This window comes from Leptonychotes weddellii, chromosome 10 (assembly GCF_054177405.1).
Source record: "Leptonychotes weddellii isolate Sample4059 chromosome 10, ASM5417740v2, whole genome shotgun sequence".
Taxonomy (NCBI): domain Eukaryota; kingdom Metazoa; phylum Chordata; class Mammalia; order Carnivora; family Phocidae; genus Leptonychotes; species Leptonychotes weddellii.
In genome coordinates, this window is record NC_138378.1 from 50,231,838 (window position 1) to 50,254,562 (window position 22,725).

Below are 22,725 nucleotides of genomic sequence, written 5' to 3' on the forward strand. Positions count from 1 at the left end.
TAAAAATAGCTAAGATACAAAATCTCCTATAAATCTAGTGGGAGTACTGCTCTTTTGCCAATATTACAGGATTGGAACTTACTTGTACTCATTTTAAAGGACACCAAGCCTAGTGGTTTTAACTTTTGCTGAGGGTTAAACTGGAAAGTAATTCTTGTTGAATAGATTTCCCTATAAAGAATATGCTTTGGAAGTACCTCAATAAATGAGGAATTTTTCATGGTTTCTTCAAGTAAAAAAACACATCAGGTAATACAGTTCATAAAAAACTTTAATGTAAGGCACTGTTGTCCGAAGTTAAGTGAGGGGTAACAGCCCACATGATGCCACCTTGTTCTCCTATGTCGCAAACAGGCCATGTGCCCCACCACAGCAGGTACAGTTCCCGCTCAGGAAGAGGTTTTACATGACAGTTCCTCAGTGGTGATATTATCTCCCAAAGCATGGACTAAAATACTCTTCCTTAAAACAAAAAAATAACTATAACTGAAGAACTAACATCTCAAGAGGAAAAAAAAACTATACCAGCTATTGTCTCAAAAAAGGGTTTCTAAGAGTTCCCATGTTTATAAGAGGTCCAAGAAATGCATGTATTTTGTTGTCTATTAAGTCCCCATGACATGAAAGGATCAAGTTAGAAGCATGTCCTTGGTTCAGACTGTGCTTAATGAGAAATTAGGGGCTATACGCACAAATGGGTTCAAGGGCCAAGCTTCTGTTTGCCACTTGATTCAAAAACATTCAGCTGATTTCATCTTAAGGGCAGTATGACAGATTCTTAAGCTATGTCTTCATATACTGTCATTAAATACTTTTAATATTAGAACCTTAAGAAAACTGGATTCTTGATTTATCAGTAGCCTGTAACTTGTTTTATCAGTAGCCTGTAACTTGTGTTTTAAAAACAGGCACTCTGCTCTGCAGTGCTAAAGACCTCATCTACTTGTTTGCAGTAACTTTTTGTGGATAACCGTTACTCCTGATCATCTGCAAGACCCACATTTTTCCAAAATCCATCTCAAGGAAAAAGTCCTCCAGGAAAGGAAAAATTTTGCTTTAAGTAGATAAAGTGGTGTTTATATGCATAGGCCAAGCAATCCACTGAAGGTTCTAACAGTTTTAAAAATTAAGTCACAATACAGCTGAACAATTAATGTGGTGGTTCTGATGAGGTATTATTTTGACATTTTGGTCTCAGAAGGTGTTTCTCCAGTATCCAATGTCTTCAACAACCGGAAAAGGCCAGCAGCTTCTCGTATCCTGCTGAATTCAATACAGAATGCCTGCACTTCTATAAACAAGTCCTGCACATTAATAATTTTGTTACGGATCAAGGACTGGAGAAAGACACACACAAGACGCACCAAACGATTCTGGAAAAAACAAAACAAAAAAAACAAATTTATTGTACCCGTTTTCTTGGCAGGTATTTATAAAATTTACAACTTTCTGTTACTTACCTGCATGTATTTATCTTTAATTTGTTCACAAGTAGAGATGCAATTTGATATATAAAGGTGAATAAATTCAGGAGGTAGATCAACAGCTGTAGTTAGTCTGTTTCATAAAGTTAAAATGTTAGGGCTGTTAAACACTGTTAACCAAAGAGAAATTTTATATTTTATGGTTATTTAGTAAAAATTTCTGATTTATGATCAGTTACCTAGTTTTAAACATATTTATGCAAATAAGCCTGAGTCACCCTGCTTGTTAATAAAGGACACTTCCATTTTTTAAGTCCATACGTAGCATTACACATGGTAATTATTCATTTTTTTTGAACACCACACTTCTGTGTTTTTGGTTGAATCAGACTTTGTAGTTAATGGTTTTCACACTAATAACATTTACTAAACCCCAATTAGACCTAGGTGCTATGGAAGGTGGTGTATCTGAGAAGGTATAGTTTAGTAAGTAAATAGTATACTACATAACTAAATACTAAAAAATGGGTTTGTAAGCAGCAGTGTAAATGAAAAGATGAGAAAAGCCTTGAAAGGTCAAATGGCTTACTGAAACCTAGAAGTGTTCCTAATAACGTAGTGAATGATTAGAGGAAAAGCTTGGAATCTGGGATTAATGTGGCATATTTAGGAACACGGTGATTGATAGAGACCTGGATGGAATGTGAGAGAAGGCATGGTGGCATATTAGAGTCTTGAAAAGGAAAGCTGGTACTTTCCAAAGGATTCTGTGGAATGTTTAAGGGAAACAAAAAGATGGGATAGGAATTCCATGTTCATATAAAGGGATGCTATGCTAACTATACACTATGAATTTCCAAAAGAAATTCTAAACTTATTTGCCTGTAGAACCTTTTTCCATAAGGCACTGAGGAGCTCCTGCTCTGAGGAACAGTGCTATGGTCACTTGAGATGGGGATGGGTTGGGGTGGGGGGGGGGCACAAGGAACAGACCTTGCCCTTGAAATTATTCTCTAGAAAGAATAATGCTGACAAAAAGATGTGGTTATTCTTGGACTAAATACCAAATATCTGGTGAAGACAATAATGCTATAAGAATGCAGTGAAAGGGAAGCAGCAAGCACTCAGAGGCAGGTCAATCCAAGGACTGGAGCAGAGGGAAGCCCCTGAAGGAAGTGTGAGTCTACAAAGGGGAAAGACTTGTGCAGGAGAATGCAGAAATGTAGTAGTATATTTTCAACAAGCAGCTAACCAGTTTTGCCACTAACAGAAAATAAAGTTGAAAACCTCATGCTTCCTCCCTCCCCAACCCCAAAAAGAACACTCTCCTATACACGTACTTGTGATCACCTGGCTTCCGGCCAGGCTTTTTCTGACCGGCTGATTAGCTTAAAAGGATAAAGTCTTTAGTACAATTTAAAAAAAAAAAAAATCCTTAGCTTAAAATTTGTTGCAAGTTTTTAATCAGGATCTATATTCTCCCGTGCCCCTCCCCCACCTGATTGAGTATAAAAACTTACCGATTTACAACTTCCATTGAATGCAAAGACATGTCCATGTTGACCAGGACCGAAAAATACTCTGTGATCTGGCTTGACTGCATTAACTTCAGCAGCATTTCTATAGCAACTAGAGGGTTGTTTTCCACCAGGTCAGGAAGTTTGGCTGGAGTGAGGCCAATATGATAAACGAGTTTGGGGTCTTTTTCCAACTCACCCAAGAGCTAAATACAACCAAATTTTTAAGAAGAGAGAAGTTCTTGAGTCAAATATTCTCTGTCCTGCCTGTAAAAACAAGCTACAAAATCATCTGCATTGAACCAACTTCATAAATTTCTTCCCTCAAACCATTAAAATCATGTCTTGATTTTTTAATTTACAACTGAACTGTAAAGACTGTTTATAAACACGCTAGTGATCCCTCCTGGGCGTTAAACCAGACTCAGTACTGCCTGGTTGGATAGAATACTGTCTGCATTGTAACAATATCATCCTTAACTCCTTTGTAGACTTTTTCTGTCATCTGTTAGAACCTAAAATAATTTAGTTGCCACCCCAACCAGCTCCCCAGAAAAGAACTGAGGAGCATGCCAGGTGGAGAACAAATACTTGAGGAGAGAAGCAGGACGGGAAGAGGGAGAGCTGCTCTCTACAGTCACAGTGCCTCAGGTGGCAGGACGAGACCGTTCCGGTCCTGCTCACACTATGCAATTCAAATAGGTATCTTCAAAAACATTTCTGCCAAACAGGTCCTTTTTCTTACCAATTATCTATGCTCTTTCCCCTACCTACCTGCAAATACCAACAGTGGACTATGTTTCAGGATGGCCTAGCAAACAAAGTGAACTATAAACACAGCTATTAGACGTTGAAAAATAACATTTTGGTGGTAGACTGGATTCGAAGTGTCAATATGTCCTCACAAGTTCTAATGTGAAAATATGCAAGCTGGATACGATTCAAACAGAAAGCACCCACCAGGTGTCCTTGCCTTTCCCCCAGAGGAGTCTACACTTGGGCAGCAGGGGCTATTGTCAGTCTCAAATTCACCACTAACCAGCTGTGTGACAGGCTTATTTACCTTCCCCGGGTCTCATTTCCCATCTTTCTAAAATGTTAATAATCTCACTTAGCCTCAATAGAGTCACTGCCCAGCTTAAATGTAACCATGTATGGAATGTGCCAAAAATATGAGATCTATCTTCTCCCACGAGAGTAAAATGACCAAGGCTGAGAAGCAGAACAAAGATCCAGAGATCCAAGACTCCTTGGATCCAAAACATTTCCTACTGCTGAGGGCTCCTGTTGACAGGATCATTTACTGTTCACTTATCATGTGGAGGATTAAGGATAAAATGCTTACAATAAATATATACCTGTGTTTGTTGAGGAGAAGATAAGGGGCTTTTGAAGGCTTTGGCCATTATTCGCTTGATCTCCACACCAGTGCTGTTCTTGACACACATTGATTTGTCCCACTGAATCGCATGGTCAGGCTCTGTTGGATTCAGCCAAGCCAGCTCATCTTCACAAATATGGAGTGGAGGTGGTGGACGAATAAACTCCGGGCGGAAATGGCCTGTAAGGAGAACAGGAATGTTTGCTTCTATCAGTAAGCTAACATCTATACACATCTACATAAAACTTTCCGACTTCAAAATCCAAAGCAGAGATGATATAAGAAAGTCAGGGTTTTATTCAAAATACCAACAAAATGAAACACTGATCTAATAACATTATTATTATGCTAGAGACCAAATCTATTTTTCAAGAGAGAAAGACCACTACACCATGATCTGACAATTTTTAATTCAAGCATGATCACCACTCAGAAGCAAAGGATACAACTTCACATACTGGTAAAAGTTCTGATGGGAAAAATGAAATGCTATTTGATCTCATCCTACTCTTGGTTACTATTTTACTCAGAAACCACTATTACTTGTACTGGTTTTTTTTTTTGCATCTTATAACCGTGAGGTGGCAAACTGGAGATGAAATGGCAGGAAACAGAAAAGTATAGCTGCCTTTTAATGTTTCCAAATGAATCCGGAGATCATAAATCCCTAAATCCACAAATCCCATATTCATTCTCATGAAACAGTAAAAGTACAATGGGAAATTGCAGTGACTCAATACCTCAACTTTTGTGAAACAAGATTATCTCTAAGTTATAAACCTACTAAAATAAATGCTGGCTGGGATTTTTGCTGAACGAATTTCAGACCTCACTCTGGTTTCCACACAGGGCTTAAGATGGCCTATCCCAATCATGGATCCTAGCCCCTGCCAAATTTGAGATTAGTTTATTGATAAGGTTTTCTGGCTAAGAATCATCAGTTTATCTTAAACTATACTCATTCTTCACTTACATCACCAGGACTAGTATCTCATCTTTTCAGACCATTTATAGGAAAAAAACAAAATTCTTAACACTTCCTGAGAAGCGCTACTTATGTGATAAGGAAAATATTCCCACAGGGTACAGATGCCTGATGTTTAGCTAGACTCAGTATCTAACTGATTTGCTTTTCACATACCTTTCTGGTGGCTCATGCAACACAAAGTTGTGCCTAAGCAAGTATTAAATAAAAATCAATGTGCCATGGACCTTCAAGCACACTTGTGACTGGCTGAGACTTCAGATATTAAACCCATCTATGCTGAAGATCTGATAATGACATTAAAGTCATGTAAATTTTAAACTTGTGGTAACACTGTAATTTGGAGAACATTTTCTTATTCCTAAGCATAAAGCATGCTTTCATCATTAAAACCACATAAAAGCCCATGAAACCAAAAGATGCAGCTGTATTATTTCAAGTTCAGTAGGTATTTTCTTTGAATTAAAGTAAAATAAGAACTGTAAGATCAGTAAAACTTTATAAGGGAGAAGGTAATGAGAGTGATAAGATTAATATAGCACTATAAAAGAAAAAATACATTACAAAAAACTCATTTTAGTAAAACTGGAATTTCTATCTTCAGGAATGCTGATAATAAAAAACTTGGTATATACTTTTATTAAAGAAGAAACTAACTTTACTGACCATCTCTACTATGTTCTACTAGACCCTAGGAGATTTCTCACTGAATTCAAGTTTAAGGAGCAACAAAAGGGGCACCTGGGTGGCTCAGTTGTTAAGCGTCTGCCTTCAGCTCAGGTCATGATCCCAGGGTTCTGGGATCGAGCCCCGCATCGGGCTCCCTGCTCGGCGGGAAGCCTGCTTCTCCCTCTCCCACCCCCCCTGTTTATGTTCCCTCTCTTGCAGTCTCTCTCTCTCTCAGAAAATAAATAAAATCTTTAAAAAACAAAAAAAGGGGGGGAGCAACAAAAAATAACACCATGTTTTAAAAAACCAAAAGTCTCAGGATGCTGGTAAAATAAAACCCAAGTATATAAAATTATATATACCTACTTTCAATAGGTGGCTTTGGTCCACTGACTAAAGCTTCTGTGATTTGAGAGGCAACCGAGCTGTCAAATCCAGAATTAGAAGAGTCTGGGTCTGGGTCACTGAGAATACTAGGGAAGCTAGCCTTACTTTGGGTTGGCAATTCAGACTGGCGTTCTGAAAAAGGATAAAATAAGAGACATTTTTAAATTGAGGGTATCACAAGGAGAAAGAAAAGACAAGCTGCTAATTGGGAAAAGCTGTCTGCAACACATATAAACAAAGGGCAAGATTCAATATAAATATTTTCTTAATTTTTTTTTCCAAAAACTACAAATCCACCAAGAGCTAACAACACCCACCAACAAGTCAGCGGCAGCTACAGTCAGGCCTCTCAGCCAGTTGTGCTGGGGGCCAGTCCCACGCATCATAGCACCCCTAGCTGTTGCAGACCAGTCACAACAGGAAGGTACATACAGCCCACACAGGGGATACCTCTACAGTGCCTGGTACTAGTGACCAGGGAGGACTGAGGTACTGGGGTCCTCAGGGCATTTTCTACATAAGGCAACTACTTTCAAGTCCAGGAGATGTAAGTGACATACCTAATATATAGAAACAAACACAGAGAGACAAAATGAGACAGGAATAAGTTCTGGAAAAAAACAACATAAAACCTCAGAAAAAGAACTAAAAGGAAACGAGGTAAGCAATCTACCTGATGAAGAGTTTGGGTAATGGTCATAAAAATCCTCACTAGTCTTGAGAGAAGTGAATGAACTCAGAACGAAGTTGAAGAATATAATAACTGAAATGAAAACTACACTAGAGAATCAACAACAGATTAGCAGATGAAGAAAGGATCAGCTATCTGGAAGACAGGTTAATGGAAAGCACCCAAGCTGAAGAGCAAAAAGGTTAAAAAATTTTTAAATGGGGATAGGTTAAAGAACTTCTGTGACAACATCAAGCATAATGTTTGCATTATAGGGAGTCCCAAAAGAAGAAAGGGGCAGAAAACTATTTGAAGAAATAATCACTAAAAACTTCCCTAACCAAGGGAAGGAAACAGCCAGGTCCAGGAAGCAGAGAGCCCTAAACAAGATGAACCCAAGAAGCTCCACACCAAGACACATAATTAAAATGTCAAAAAGAGAATCTTAAAGGCAGCAAGAGAAAAGCACATAGTTACATGGGAAACCCCATAAGGCTATCAGATGTTTTTTCAGCAGAAACTGCAGGCCAGAAGGGAGTGGCATGATATATTCGAAGTACTGGGAATAAACAATCAAGAGTACTTGCCCCAGCAAGGTTATCACTCAGAATTGAAGGACAGACAGAATTTACCAAACAAAAGTTAAAGGAGTTTGCCACCACTAAACTAGCCTTACAAGAAATGTTAAAGGGACTTCTGTAAGCAGAAAAGAAAAAGCCATAATTAGAAGAAAATTATAAAAAAAAAAAATTCAGTAAAAGCAAACACATACTAAAGGTACTGGATCAATCACTTATAAAGCTAGTATGAAGGTTAAAAGACAAAAATAGTAAAATCAATTATATCTATAATAATTAGATAAAGGGCACAAAATAAAAAGATGTAAAATAGGACAATATGTACGTAAAATGTGGAACAGGGTGGGGGAGTTAAAATATAGTGCTTTCAGAATGTATTCAAACTTATCCAACCATCAGCTTAATTTAGACTGGTATATACAAAGAATATTTTATATGGACCTCAGTAACCACCAACCAAAAACCTCTAATAGATTCACAAAAAACAGAACGGAACCCAAGCATAACATAGCATAAAGTCATCAAATCATAAGGGAAGAGATCAAGAGAACTACAAAAAGAACCAGGAAACAATTAACAAAATGGCAAAAAGTACGTATCAATGAATACTTAAAAAGTAAATGAACTAAAATGCACATTTACTTTTAAATCAAAAGACATAGGGTGACTGGATAAAAAGACAAGACCTACTTACATGCTTCCTACAAGAGACACAAACATCAGGCCCAAAGACACACTGAAATGAAGGTATGGAAAAAGATAGTCCATGCAAATGGATGGGAGGGAAAAAAAAAAAAGTTGGGTGGCAATACTTACGTTGGACAAACTAAACTTTAAAACAAAGACTGTAGGGGCGTCTGGCTGGCTCAGTTGGTGAAGCATGGGACTCTTGATCTCAGGGTCCAAGCCCCACGTTGAGCACAGAGCCTACTTAAATGCATATATACCTACATAAATAGGGGCACCTAGGTGGCTCAGTTGGTTAAGCATCTGACTTCGGCTCAGGTAATGATCTCGGGGCTCAGGTCATAATCTCAGGGTCCTGGGATCGAGCCTCGCATCGGGCTCTGTGCCCAGCAGGGAGTCTGCTTCTCCCTGTCACTCTCCCTCTGCCCCTCCCTCCACTCATGCACATGCACTCTCTCTCAAATAAATAAATTTTTAAAAAAACCTTAAATAAGTGTATAGACTGTAACAAAAGATAAAGACACTATAAAATCATAACAGGGACAATCCAACAAGAAGATGTAACAATTGTATTTATGCACCCAACAGAGGAGCACCCAAATATATAAAACAAATATTAACAGACATAAAGGGAGAAATTGACAGTAATACGTAATAGTAAGGGACTTTAACACCCCACTCCCATCAATGGACAGATCATCTAAACAGAAAATCAATAAGGAAACAGTGGCTTTGAATGACACACTGATGGATTTAACAGATATATTTGGAACATTGCATCCTAAAACAGAATACACACTCTTTTCAAGTGCACATGGAAAATTCTGCAGAATAGATTACGTATTAGCCCACAAAACAAGTTCAGAAAGACTGAAGTCATACCATGCATCTTTTTTGACCACAATACTAGGAAACTAGAAGTCAACCACAATGAAAAAAACGAAAAGACAAATACATGGAGATTAAGTAACAAACTACAAAACAATGGATGGGTCAACCGGGAAATAGAAGAAATTTTAAAAAGTACATGGAAACAAATGAAAATGAAAACACAAGAGTTCAAAACCTTCGGGATGCAGGAGAAGTGTGTTCCAAGAGGGAAGTTTAGCAATATAGGCCTCCCTCAAGAAGCAAGAAAAATCTCAAGCAACCTACCCTTACACCCAAATGAGCTAGAAAAAGAAGACCAAAACCTAAAACCAGCAGAAGAAAGGAAATAAGATTAGAACACAAATAAATGATCAAGTGGAATTTATTCCTGGGTTGCAAGGATGGTTCAGTAGTCACAAAATATCCAACATAATATATCACATTAACAAAATAAAGGATAAAATGGATATGGTCATCTCAATAGATGTAGAAAAAGCATTTGACAAAATTCAACATCTGTTCATGATAAAAACTCTTAACAATGTGGGTATACAGGGAACATACCTCAGCATAATAAAGGCCATGTATGATAAATCCACAACTAACATCACAATGGTGAAAAGCTGAAAGCTTTCCCACTAAGGTCAGGAACAAGACAGGGATGTCCACTATCACCGTTTTTATTCAACACAGTCCTGTCCTAGCCACAGCAGTCAGACAAATAAATAAAAGACTGGTAAGGAAGAAGTAAAACTTCTACTATTTGCAGATGACATGATACTATATAGAGAAAACCCAAAAGACTCCACCAAAAAACTGCTAGAACTGATAAATTCCAGAATACAAAATCAACGTGCAGAAATCTGTCGCATTTCTATACACTAATAACAAAGCAGTGGAAAGAGAAGTCAAGAAAACAATCCCATTTACAACTACACTAAAAATAGTAAGATACCTAGGAATAACTCTAACTAAAAAGCTGAAAGACCTAAACTAAAATACTGAGGAAAGAAACTGAAGATGACACAAAGAAATGGAAAGACATTCCATGTTCATGGATTGGAAGGACAAATACTGTTACAATGTCCATACTACTTAAAGCAATCTACAGATTCAATGCAATCCCTATCAAAATGCTGATAGCATTTTTCACAGAACTAGAACAGATAATCCTAAAATTTGTATGGAACCACAAAAGATCCCTGAATAGCCAAAGCAATCTTTTGAAAGAACAAAGCTGGAAGTATCACAGTCTTGGATTTCAAACTACTACTAAGCTATAGTAATCAAAATAGTACAGTATCGGGACAAAACAGACACATGGATCAATGAATGAACAGAATGCCCAGAAATAAGCCCATGCTTAAAGGGCCAATTAATCTACCATAAAGGAGGTAAGAATATACAATTGGGGGAGAAGACAGTTTCTTCAATAAATGGTGCTGGGAAAACTAGACAGCTACGTGCAAAAGAATGAAACTAGACCACTTATACCATACACAAAAATAAACTCAGAATACCTACACATAAGACTTGAAACCATAAAACCTTTTTTTAAGATTTTATTTGTTTATTTATTTGAGAGAGAGAGAGCACGTGCACACACACAGGGAGAAGGAGAAGCAGACTCCCCGCTGAGCAGGGAGCCTGAGGTGGAGCTTGATCCCAGGACCTGGAGATCATGACCTGAGCCAAACGCAGACACTTAACAGACTGAGTCACCCAGGCACCCCAAAACCATAAAATTTTTAAAATAAAACATAGGCACTAAACTCTTGGATTGGCTTTGGCAACTTATTTATGGATAAGTCTCCCCAGGCAAGGGAAACAAAAGCAAAAATAAACTGGGGCTACATCAAAATAAAAGCTTTTGTACAGCAAAGGAAACCATAAAACGAAAACCTACTGAATGGGAGGAGCTAATGATGTATATGATAAGGGGTTAATATCCAAAATAAAGAACTCCTACAACACCAAAAAAAAAAAAAAAAGATTTAAAAATGGACAGAGGACCAGAACAGACATTTCTCCAAAGAAGATATACAGATGACAGACACATGAAAAGATTTTCAACATCACTAATCACCAGGGAAATGCAAATCAAAACCATGGTAAGATATCACCTCACACCAGTCAGAATAGCTAGTATGAAAAAAACAAATATCAAGTGTTGGTGAGGATGTGAAGAGAAGGAAGCCCTTACGCACTGTTGGTGAGAATGTAAACTGGTGCAGCCTCTCTGGAAAACAGTATGGAGGCTCCTCAAAAACTAAGAACAGAAGTACCACAGGATCCAGTAATTCCACTTCTGGATATTTACCCAAAGAAAACAAAAACACTACTTCAAAAGGACATATGCACCCTTATGTTTATTGCAGTGTTATTTATAATAGCCAAGATATGGAAGCAACCTAAGTGTCCATCGATAAATGAATAGGTAAAGATGTGGTGTGTTCAGCCACATGTTTGTTACATGTTCATAACATGTTCAACCACATTCATTTAATTGTCTATATATATACACACGCACACACAATGGAATATTGTGAAAAAGAATATAAAAAAAGAATGAAATCTTGCCATTTGTGATATGGATGGACCTAAAAGGTATTGTGCTAAATGAAGTCCAACACAGAAAGACAAATACCGTATGATTTCACACCTATGTGGAATCTAACAAAACAAAACAAAACAAATAAAAACCAGAAAGAGACCCCTCAATAGAGAACAAACTGGTGGTTGCCAGAGGGAAGGGAGGCAGGAGGATGGGCAAAATAGGTGAAGGGGATTAAGAGGTACAAACTTCCAGTTACAAATACATCATAAGAATGAAAAGTACAGCATAGGTAATATTGTTAATAATACAATAACTTGGGGTGCCTGGATGGCTCAGTCGTTAAGCGTCTGCTTTCGACTCAGGTCATGATCTCAGGGTCCTGGGATGGAGCCCCACATGGGGCTCCCTGCTCAGCGGGAAGCCTGCTTCTCCCTCTCCCACTCCCCCTGCTTGTGTTCCCTCTCTTGCTGTGTCTCTCTGTCAAATAAATAAAATCTTTAAAAATAATAATACAGTAACTTTGTATGGTAACAGATGGTAACTACACTTAATGTGATAACTGAATAAATGCATACTACTGTCAAATCACTAATATTGTACACCTGAAACTAATGTAATACTGTATGTCAACTGTACTTCAATTTTTTTTTTTTTTAAAAAGCAACCCCTACAGGGGCACCTGAGTGGCTCAGTCGTTAAGCATCTGCCTTCGGCTCAGGTCATGATCCCAGGGTCCTGGGATCGAGCCCTGCATCGGGCTCCCTGCTCAGCAGGAAGCCTGCTTCTCCCTCTCCCACTCCCTCTGCTTGTGTTCCTGCTCTCACTGTCTCTCTCTCTGTCAAGTAAATAAATAAAATCTTAAAAAAAAAAAAACAACTCCTACAAATCAATTTTTTAAAAAAGAAAAAATGGGCTGACTTCAAGCATTTTATTTAAAAAGAAAAAAAAGCTTGAATGGCCAATAAACATCTGAAAAGATGTTCAACCTCATGGGGGGGCGGGGGTCAGTCCAAACACAAGATACTATTACACACCCTCCAGGTTGACAAAAATTAAACAAGCCTGAAATTATCAGATGCAGAGAATGTCAAGTAACTAGCACACTGCTAATGGGAATGAAACATGGCACAGCAACTCTGGAAAACAATCTGCCATTAGCTAATCAGGTTACATGTGCTTCTCTTTCTCTCTACAAGAAACACACACGTACACCAGAAGAATGTACCAGAATGTTCATAGCAACATTATGTCCATCAACAGTAAAATGGATAAAGAACTTGGTATTCCTTTTTATTTTTTAATTTTTTTTAAGATTTTATTTATTTATTTGACAGAGAGAGACACAGCGAGAGCAGGAACGCAAGCAGGGGGAGTGGGAGAGGGAGAAGCAGACTCCCTGCCAAGCAGGGAGCCCAATGTGGGACTCGATCCCAGGACCCTGGGATCATGACCTGAGCCGAAGGCAGACGCTTAACGACTGAGCCACCCAGGCGCCCAAGAACTTGGTATTCCATTGTATGAATGTCACAACAACAATGAAAAGCCACCACAGTTTATCAACATGGATTCACCTTACAACTAACACCCAAAAGAACACAGTATGATTCCACATATACACCAAGTTTAAGAACATCCAAAGTTAAACTACAGGCATGTACAGAGGGGAGGGCTATAAAGTAAATCATGAATGATTACCACAAAAGTGAGCTTAGTGACGGGGGAGAAGGGGAGCAGCTAGTAAGAGAAACACACAGGGAACCTCTAGGTCCTGAAACTATTCCATTTCTTAACCTAGATGATGGTTGCTCCAGGGCCACTTTATAATTCCTTAATATATGCAGGTTTTATGAATTGCATATTTCAGATTTTATAATTTTGAAAACACGGCTAAATTCCTGATTCCTTAAAGAGCTACCCGTGTTAATAAAAAACCATTGATCCAATTGAAAAATGGCCACACATGAAAGATGCCTTAGACCTATAACATGTTCAACCACTTCATTTAATAGGAAAAATGCTAATTAAAATTATCCTGAAATGCTGTTTTCTCTGACTACTAAAGTACAGAAAATTAACATACTCTTGACCAAAATGTAGAAAAATGTTTAAATTGGCACACTGTGTGGTAAACTAGTAAGTGCAGGTTGTTTGTCAGGAATTTTTAATAAAACCTCTGAAATGAATACTGACATTGTTAACAGGGTAAAAGTGCCCCTTGTGGTTACTTCTGTTTATCTTGTCTGCTTGTTTATTTAAAGTTAAAAAAATGCAGGGTGCCTGGGTGGCTCAGTCGTTAAGCATTTGCCTTCAGCTCAGGTCATGGTCCCAGGGTCCTGGGATCGAGCCCCGCATTGGGCTCCCTGCTCAGCGGGAAGCCTGCTTCTGCTTCTCCCTCTCCCCCTGCTTGTGTTCCCTCTTGCTGTGTCTCTGTCAAATAAATAAATAAAATCTTTAAAAAAAAAACTGCATCCTCCTATTAAATAACCTCTGGTCCATGGATCCTACTACAAGACATGAATTGCAGGCCTCTGCAAAGGTGATCTGTGGTAGCCAGCTCCAGAAAAGATAGGTATATCACTTTTTTCCCCTGGTACTTATAAAAATAAATGGATTGGGACATCTTCAATCTGGGTAGGGGACAGCAAGCAGCAAGCTTAGCCACTTTACTAAGCTCTCTCAAGACTAACTCTAGCACATATTCCTTTCTGGGCTTGATATACTGCAAAACTTTCTGAGAGACTAACTCAAGTCATTGTAAGGGAGGTCAGATCTGATTCTCACTTTATTGAATACAAAGCTAGAACCCTCAGAATATATATCCCTTCTGAAGATAAGGTGACTGAAACTGCTTGTCACCTCTGTACCCCGCTTTCATACAATCTTTAAAGAAATAATCATTGTTTTGGGGCGCCTAGGTGGCTGAGTCAGTTAAGCGTCTGCCTTCGGCTCAGGTCATGATCCCAGAGTCCTGGGATCGAGCCCCGCATCGGGCTCCCTGCTCAGCGGGAAGCCTGCTTCTCCCTCTCCCACTCTGAAATAATAAAAATCTTAAAAAAAAAAAATCATTGTTTTATTTCTGTGAATAGATTGTATCTAGCACTAGTGACTAATGAGTATTTCTGCGTACCTTCAATCTTAAAAGTCTTAAAAAGATTTGTCTTGGGACGCCTGAGTGGCTCAGTTGGTTAAGCGTCTGCGTTTGGCTTGGGTCATGATCCCAGGATGCTGGGATCGAGTCCCACATCAGGCTCCCTGCTCAGCCGGGAGCTTGCTTCTCCCTCTGCCTGTTGCTCTCTCTTTTTCTCCCTGACAATAAATAAAGTCTTAAAAAAAAGATTTCTCTTGGTTTCATAAAATAATCATTGTTATACTGTTGATACCCAGGAGTTAAAAAGTGAGGTTCAGAGGTTCAGAATGCTCCAAGGAAAAAGTAGTTTATTGAACAGTGTCACCTTATATAAGAAACCAAATGTCACAGATGCATTAAGTCTAAGAAGGATGGGGAACTGTCAAAATTAATACTGCAGCTCAATCACAAGGTCAAGGGTTCACAATTTTGCCTATGTATTAGAATTTCCCTAATGAATCACTCTCAAATGGTATAAGACCCATTTCATCCATATTTTTGCTCAGAGCAGTCAAGTGAAAGGTGCCTCTTTACCTTCCCTTCTCAGAGAGGCTCTGTCTGACCATCCAGGTCAAGAAAGTTCCTCTATTTTCTACCACAACATGCTTTTGCTTCAAGACAACCCACTCATTAATTTATACGTGTAACACAGAAGGTGCCCAAGCAATCTTGAAACATAGAACACGGGAGGTTTAAACACATCCTGACTTCAAAACTTACTACAAAGCTACAGTAATCAAACGTGGGGAAGTAGAATATAGACAAAGCAATGATCATAGAATAGAAAGCCCCAAAATAAACCCTTCCATTTAAGGTCAAATAATTTTCAACAAGGGTGCCAAGAGAAATCATTTTGACTATTCAGGGTTCCTTGGGATTCTGTATGAATTTTATGATGGGTTTTTCTATGTCTGCAAAACACATTGTTGGGATTTTAACAGAAATTGCATTGACATCAGGAAAATTTTTTTAAACCTACTAAATTTTATCCAGCATTCTTCTTAAATTGGAAAGCAATCAATTCAAGTGAAAACTCAGAATGAATTTATGTGCCATATTAGCAAGGATCCAGTACTAAAGCTATATTTTTCATGGAAGTTACTAAGTTTTAGCACAGTTAAAAAGACCTTCATTTTAACTGGAGAACCTCAAAAAAAAAAAAAAAGCCTAATGCTACCACACAAGAATACCAAACCACCAATTCCTTACCAGCCAAGGCTAGCTGAAGCCCACTAATGTCCACAGATTGACCCATGTTTCCAACGTCCATCAATGCAATCTGTCGGGGTGTCTTTTTGAAGAGTTCTCTTGGGGGTGCCAGCATCAGCTGGGAAAGAAAAAACTTTTCTGGTGGAGTTATAGGAGGCAAAAATCCTGTAAACAAAACAAAAACGTATAACAATTTCTCCAATGGTTATTTTTGGAAAATTAACTTGACTCTAGTAAAATTAGCATTTGCGACTTGCCATCTCCACTCACATAAAGACAAAATTATAATTAAGTTTCAGTTAACCAAATACATACATTTATGAAAATGTAATTAAATATGCCATTTGAAATTCTCGGATTTGTGGCAGTATCAATGGAACTTAAGTTTTTCTTAACTATTAAAAACTTTGTTTCCAACATGCAAAGGCTAAAGCTTACACATGCAAGCAAAAACAAATAAAAAAGCTAGTGCTCAGAAGTGCTTCTCTTTCTCCTCTGCTGCTGTGAGCCACTGTACCAGGTGAAGAGACAAGGAAGCATCCGCAGCGCAAACACATCTCATACCTGCTTCAGTGCACAGTGCAGCCACAAAATTCCCACAGTGCTGAATGCTGTTGCCTTCTGCCCCACATTCAGTTGCTCACCAAGCCTCATCCATCCCACAGCAGCATTGTGGCTAGGTTCTGTTCCCTCATCTCCATCCCCTCCCCGACCCTCCCCTCTCGCCAGGATTCCAGGCCAGCCTTCCTCATTTCCCCAGCTCCCAGTTTTGACTCCTGCCCACCAACCCATCACCCACAGTCCACACTCCCACTTACCACTCAGTTATATTTTTAGGTACAAATCTGCTCACCATACTTAACCTGTTTACACAGAATGAAACCCAAAATTCTGCACCATTATAAGACCCTTCATCCTCTAGTCCTGACCCACTTTCCCAATCTCATCTCTTGAACTCCCCTCTAACCCACATATCCTACACTCCAGTTGCACAAAATCTCCCAGGTTCTCGAATTCCTGATTTCAAAACATCCAATATACCCAGTTCTTTAAGAATACCTGACAGGGCCACACACTTCCCTCACACCCCCCCACCCCATCTTTAATCAATAGCCAGCAAAAACATTACTCCCTCTGAGAATGTCTCCAGCCACAAAGGTAGCTGTTCATCTGTGCCACCAAGCATTTCGTATGTGACATCTAGCACAACACTTACTACATTGGCTTATGACTACATTTATGTCTCCCCAACCAGAATGCAAGCTTCTTGAGTGCCGGGAAGCCATCTTATTTACACCTAGATACATTCTCAATCCTAGTTCTGCATCAGAATCACCTGAAAAACTTTAAAAATATACCCATTAGATGCTCACTCTAGACATACAATACAAGCCTTTGATACTGATATTCTGTTTTCTATTTAACGAAAGTAAGGATAATAATGGTTAAGAATTATTATAAATACTTCTATTGGGCGCCTGGGTGGCTCAGTTGGTTAAGCGACTGCCTTCGGCTCAGGTCATGATCCTGGAGTCCCGGGATCGAGTCCCGCATCGGGCTCCCTGCTCGGCAGGGAGTCTGCTTCTCCCTCTCCCGCTCCCCCCTCTTGTGCTCTTTCTCTCTCTCACTCTCTCTCTCAAATAAATAAATAAAAAATCTTTAAAAAAAAAAAAAAAACTTCTATTCCTCATGATAACCCTATCAGCTTGGAATTATTATTATCTGCATTTTATAAACAAAGAAACGGAGGCACAGAGAGAAAATAACTATCCATGGAGTCCTTCCTTGGCAAATTTGTGTTTACAATGCAGTCGATGGTCTGAATCTAGGTTTAGACTCCCGGCATTTGAGAATGACCATAAGTCATCCTCCTTTTGCTTAACCTGGAGTTCAGAATTCAAACAGTTCTCTGAGTAAATCCCACACTGTCCCCATTCTCTGCTAAGGGCCCCCTAGGATGGTGGCTTTTGACCTCCCATGCTACGTTCCATTACTTTCTGGGCATTCTCAAACTTCCTGAAAGCCTAGTTCAGTACTAGTACCATAAGGGCATCTTCTCCAACACGAGGTTTGCCCCTCTTACATAAGAGCAGTGCAGGAAACCAACCAGAAGATGCTTTAGATCAAAGGGGATGCCAAGCATGAACACCAACTAGCTTACAAGGTAGAAGTCCTCCTGTGCTATGAAAAACTTGGTATTATCTCAAAATCCACTGCCTCCACCTTTTATCTCTCTGTATAGTGGCCCCTATCTATACAGTGCTCTTTTTCCCACTGATTTAGTACTGTGAGATCAAACTGTTCCCCACTTCTACCTACTTCCGCCAGTACACTGGTCTTTGTCTTAGTTTTCCAGGTACCCCTATCACTAATCACCATCCCTTCGGTGCCCTTCTTTCCTGGCTCAGAGTCTTCTCCCAAAGTCAAGTCTCATGAAGAATCTGAGTTATTAAAAAGGAAAAAAAAAAAAAAGTCAGCCTCGAATGAAACCCACTGATCTGATCTCAACAATACTGCACAAATACACATTTTACATAACGTCCAGTAGTCATGCGTTTTCTAACTTAGGCCGTGAACTTGAGACTACCTTCTATCCTCTCCCCCATCACATCATCCAGGGACACCCATCAGACCAACGAAGGTGGCTGCAAAGTCCTTAAACACCATTTAATGTCTATTTCCGCCTAACAACTTCTTCGGGTTCTGAACGACTTCTAGTTACTCGACTGAGACTTAAAACCGGGAGCAGAGTGTCTTTAGTTACAACGTCACACACCTCAGACGTGCTCTACAGTAACGAAGTGTGAATGAGTTGCTGAAACTGTCAAGCCCCACTCAGCTGCGTGATTTGACGGCCCGCACAGTGGAGAGGAATAATTTGCGGTGCCCTGAATCTGTAATTAAGCTACCACTTCTCCATACTTCGCGGGGGGAGGGGAATTAGATAATTTCAAAAGGAGACCATTTCACTTGCGGATGAACTCTCGCACAAGCGCAGGCGGAAAGTGCCCCATCTATCCCCAGCGCACACCTGGCTTCGGGAGGGAGGGGCCGCCCGGGCGAGGGGCGGCGCGCCTCGGGCGTACCTGAGAGCGGCGGCCTGTCGGGCTCCTGGCCGCCGCGGGCTGGCGGCGCCGGGTTGAGCAGGTGCGCGAAGCTGGCGGCAAAGGGGTTGGCGGCGAGCGGCTCCGTGCGGTACATCTCCCAGAGCAGGTAGAGCGCGGTGAGGCGTTGCGCCGCGCTGGGCAGCAGGTCCGGCTGCTGCAGCAGCATGACGAGCACCGAGCCCAGGCGGAAGTGGTCGGCCTTGCTGAAGTAGTGGTGGAAGGCGGTGGACAGGCCCTCGAAGGTGCTGCCGCCGCCCGCCTCCTCCGAGATGATGCTCAGCAGGCTCGAGAGCTCCTTCGGGGTCAGGCTCATCCTGCCCGCGGGGCCCCCTGGGCCTCCACTGCCCGGCCCGGGGCCGCCTGCTCCGCCTCTGCCCCCGCCGCCGGAGCCGGAGCCTCCCGGGCCGCTCCTGGACGCCGACCCCGCCGCTTCCCGGGCACCCCTTTGCTCCGCGGCGGTGAGTAGCCGGCCAGACGCCGCGCTCACCCCGCCACCGGGCATCAACCTCGTCCGCCTCCCCTGCTCCCCGGCCGGAGTGGCCCTGGCGCCGGCTCGCCCCGTCCCCACGGCCGTAAAGCGCGCTGATACACGACAGCGTCGCAAACAAAACACGTCGGGGAAGCCAGACCGCCGCAGAGCAGAGGGGCAGCCCGGAGCGAACGCGAGGCGGGTAGAGCGAGGCCAGGGAGAGGATCCGGAGTCGCTGGGTGGGCGGGGTGAAGCGGCCGGAAGTGCGGTGGGGGCCTGCGAGGTTCTGGCCTAGTGCTGCGGGGGTCCTGCCGCGAGACCGCCGGGCGCTGGGGGGCGCGGCCTGCTCCTCGGCGACCCCAAGCGGACCTCCTAGCAGTCCCCGAGGCAGAGCCTGGCACCGGACGGTCCCGGTGAACGTGCGCCACGTTATCGTTTGGAAGAATGCGTCTTAGATTCTGGTTTTCTCAATATACCATACGTGACTGTTCCTGAGTTAAACTGTTTAAATGCGAGGCACCGCAAGAGGACATTTCTCATAACCGGAGTTAATTTCCAGTCTGAAATCCTTTTTGCACTTGAGTTTTTGTACATGGTTATTTTAAGAGGATTTTGAGAAAATGTTTCCAATAAATACTCATGTACGAAATTGTTGTGCAACTTTTTACTTTCTCTGCCCGAAGGCTCTGATTCTGGGCCTTGACTGTGTTTGGAAGCCCCCGGGGAACCTTTAGGAATAGTAACCCCAGCCGCGAAAGACGTTCCCCAGACTTGTCCAGTTCTTCCCTAGACCTAAAGGAACACAGAGGATTTCCCCCGCGTTTTCCACGAGACAGGTTTGGGAAATCCGGTCTGCGCGGAAAAATGCTAGCAGCTCAAGAATCAGTTAAGCGCCACCTTCATCTAAAGTAAAACTGAAGGGAGAGAACTGGCTGGATCACCAGTATGCAAATTATGAAGGCTTCTTCAATTTACTGCTACATTTCCCATTAGAAAGGTCTTGCCAAGACATTTGTGTTTTTTTTAAGTGGAGCCCAATAGGAACTTAGGTTCCTGAGTTCAAGACTTGAGCTGACATCAAGAGTTGGACGCCCAACTGACAGCCACTCAGGCGGCCCTCAAACAGCCTTTCTTTTTTTTTTTTTTAAGATTTTATTTATTTATTCATAAGAGAGAGAGGCAGGGGGAGAAGCAGGCTCCCCGCTGAGCAGGAAGCCTGATGCGGGTCTCGATCCCAGGACCCTGGGATCATGACCTGAGCCGAAGGCAGAAGCTTAACCATCTGAGCCACCCAGGTGCCCCAAAACAGGCTTTCTAATAGCAGCAAATACAATTTGTTAATGCTGGGACTGTTGGGAAACTGGTTCCAATTAGCTTGAAAATATTCTCATTTTATTTTTTTACTATGGTAAATAAACATTGTGTTTGAGCCATTTTACATTGTGGGGTCTATTTGTAATAGCAATTAGCATATATATATATGATATGTGTGTGTGTGTTTTACTGTTTTTTAAAGATGTTTCAAAATATTTGAACATAATTACCCGCCACCACCAAAAGAACTAAATACTTTTCTTTCTGTAGGACCATTTTCAAAATTGAGATGATTTCCCTGAAAACAGTTCTCATGTCCTGCATTAGTTTCCTGGTAACAACCATGAACTGGGTGGTTTAACACAACAGAAATTCATTTTCTCACAGTCCTGGAGGCTAAAAGTCCAAAATGAAGGTGTTGGTGGGCAGGGCTGTGCTCCCTCTGAAGGCTCGAGGAAAAATTCTCCCTTGTCCCTTAGGTTTTGGTGGTTGCCAAAGGTCTCTGGCATCCTCTGGCTTTCAGCTGCACCATTTCCCTCTCTGCCTCTGCATTCACATGGCCTTCTTATGGGGACATCAGTACAAAAGGGACAGGCGGGGCTAGATAGGGAGGGATAGGTAAGGGGGCTACTGGATCAGGCTCACAGAAATCCCAACAATGTGGAGGTGTAAGGAAATCAGAGATAAGGGAACACTCCAGACCACCCTGCCCTAGGTGTCCAAGGAGGGAGTCTTACATATGACAGTCTCCTGTGGTCAACAGAAAATAACCAGACCCTACCTAAAAAGAGGTAAGCCATTAAAGATGTTATCACTTGTCCTTAATCCATGGTGCTGCCAGTAGAGAAGTCAAAAAGATGTAAATTCCCTGGTTAACCTTCAATAAAAGAACAACTCTAAAAGCCCTCAGTGGCAACCCTGTCGGGACCCCTCTCACTCTGACAGCTTTTTTTTTCTGTGCTCTTGCTTAATAAAAACTCTTATCGCGGGGCGCCTGGGTGGCTCAGTCGTTAAGCGTCTGCCTTCGGCTCAGGGATCGAGCCCCACATCGGGCTCTCTGCTCCACGGGAAGCCTGCTTCTCCCTCTCCCACTCCCCCTGCTTGTGTTCCCTCTCTCACTGTCTCTCTCTGTCAAATAAATAAATAAAATCTTAAAAAAAAAAAAAAAAACTCTTATCGCTTTACTCACTCTCCTTTGTCCTTGAGATTCATTCTTGGACTTGGGGAGACAAGAACCTAGCTCTCCCACCTCACCAGTCATTGGATTGACGGTCCACCCTAATCCGGTATATGACCTCATCTTCACTGATTGTGTTGTCAAAAACCGACCTGTGGTGCTTTGGGGCCAACATACAACTCAAAGGCAGAGTCTGGGCTAAAGAGGATCAATAGCTTTATTGCTTTTGCAGGGCAAGGAGGCTGCAGCAGGCTAGGGCCTTCTCAAAACTGCCAGCCCCTCCCCCTGCAAGGAGGGGAGTTACTGGGAAATACAGGAACCAGCCAGTTTCAACAGGAATTGTGTCTGTGCTGCCTACCTCCTCAGTGTTGGTAGTTTTCAGGGTGCTACCAGGTTCCTGAAACAAAAGGCTAAGAAGGGAGGTTTGCTGAAGAGATGCAAAAGGTTACTTTAAATCGAGCTTCGCTGAAGAAACATTAGTGCAGCCATTTTTCTTTTTGTGCAACTTGATGCTTTTAAGTGGTTTCAGTGACACCTACGAAGACTCCATTTCCAAATAAGGTCACAATCTGATGTTCCAGGTGGACATGAATTTTG

General features: G+C 41.4%; 2 protein-coding genes and 1 long non-coding RNA gene across 7 annotated transcripts in view; 2 read left to right on the forward strand and 1 right to left on the reverse strand.

The window, feature by feature from the left end:
- Positions 1–1,742, forward strand: part of RNF149 (ring finger protein 149) — a 34,324-nt gene extending 32,582 nt beyond the window's left edge. For 3 of the 5 annotated variants that reach the window (XM_081833397.1, XM_081833399.1, XM_006734411.3), the window contains one exon: positions 1,199–1,742. The gene's annotated coding sequence lies outside the window, so the exon portion shown is untranslated. The remainder of the gene's footprint in view (positions 1–1,198) is intronic. The other 2 variants (XM_081833398.1, XM_081833400.1) reach the window with 1 other exon arrangement.
- The window catches only part of LOC145723874 (uncharacterized), a 114,865-nt gene extending 97,092 nt beyond the window's left edge, over positions 1–17,773 (forward strand). Inside the window, exon 2 of the long non-coding RNA XR_014149225.1 lies at positions 17,608–17,773. This is a non-coding gene — a long non-coding RNA (uncharacterized LOC145723874). The remainder of the gene's footprint in view (positions 1–17,607) is intronic.
- Positions 254–19,788, reverse strand: CNOT11 (CCR4-NOT transcription complex subunit 11). Its single transcript, XM_006734412.3, has 7 exons — positions 19,148–19,788; positions 16,062–16,226; positions 6,343–6,495; positions 4,300–4,502; positions 2,945–3,147; positions 1,461–1,557; positions 254–1,373 (listed from the first exon to the last, which is right to left on the reverse strand). Exons 1-7 carry the CDS (start codon positions 19,668–19,670, stop codon positions 1,176–1,178), a joined length of 1,542 nt encoding a protein of 513 aa, XP_006734475.1. The 5' UTR covers positions 19,671–19,788; the 3' UTR covers positions 254–1,175.
- Between the last annotated feature and the right edge of the window lie 2,937 nt (positions 19,789–22,725).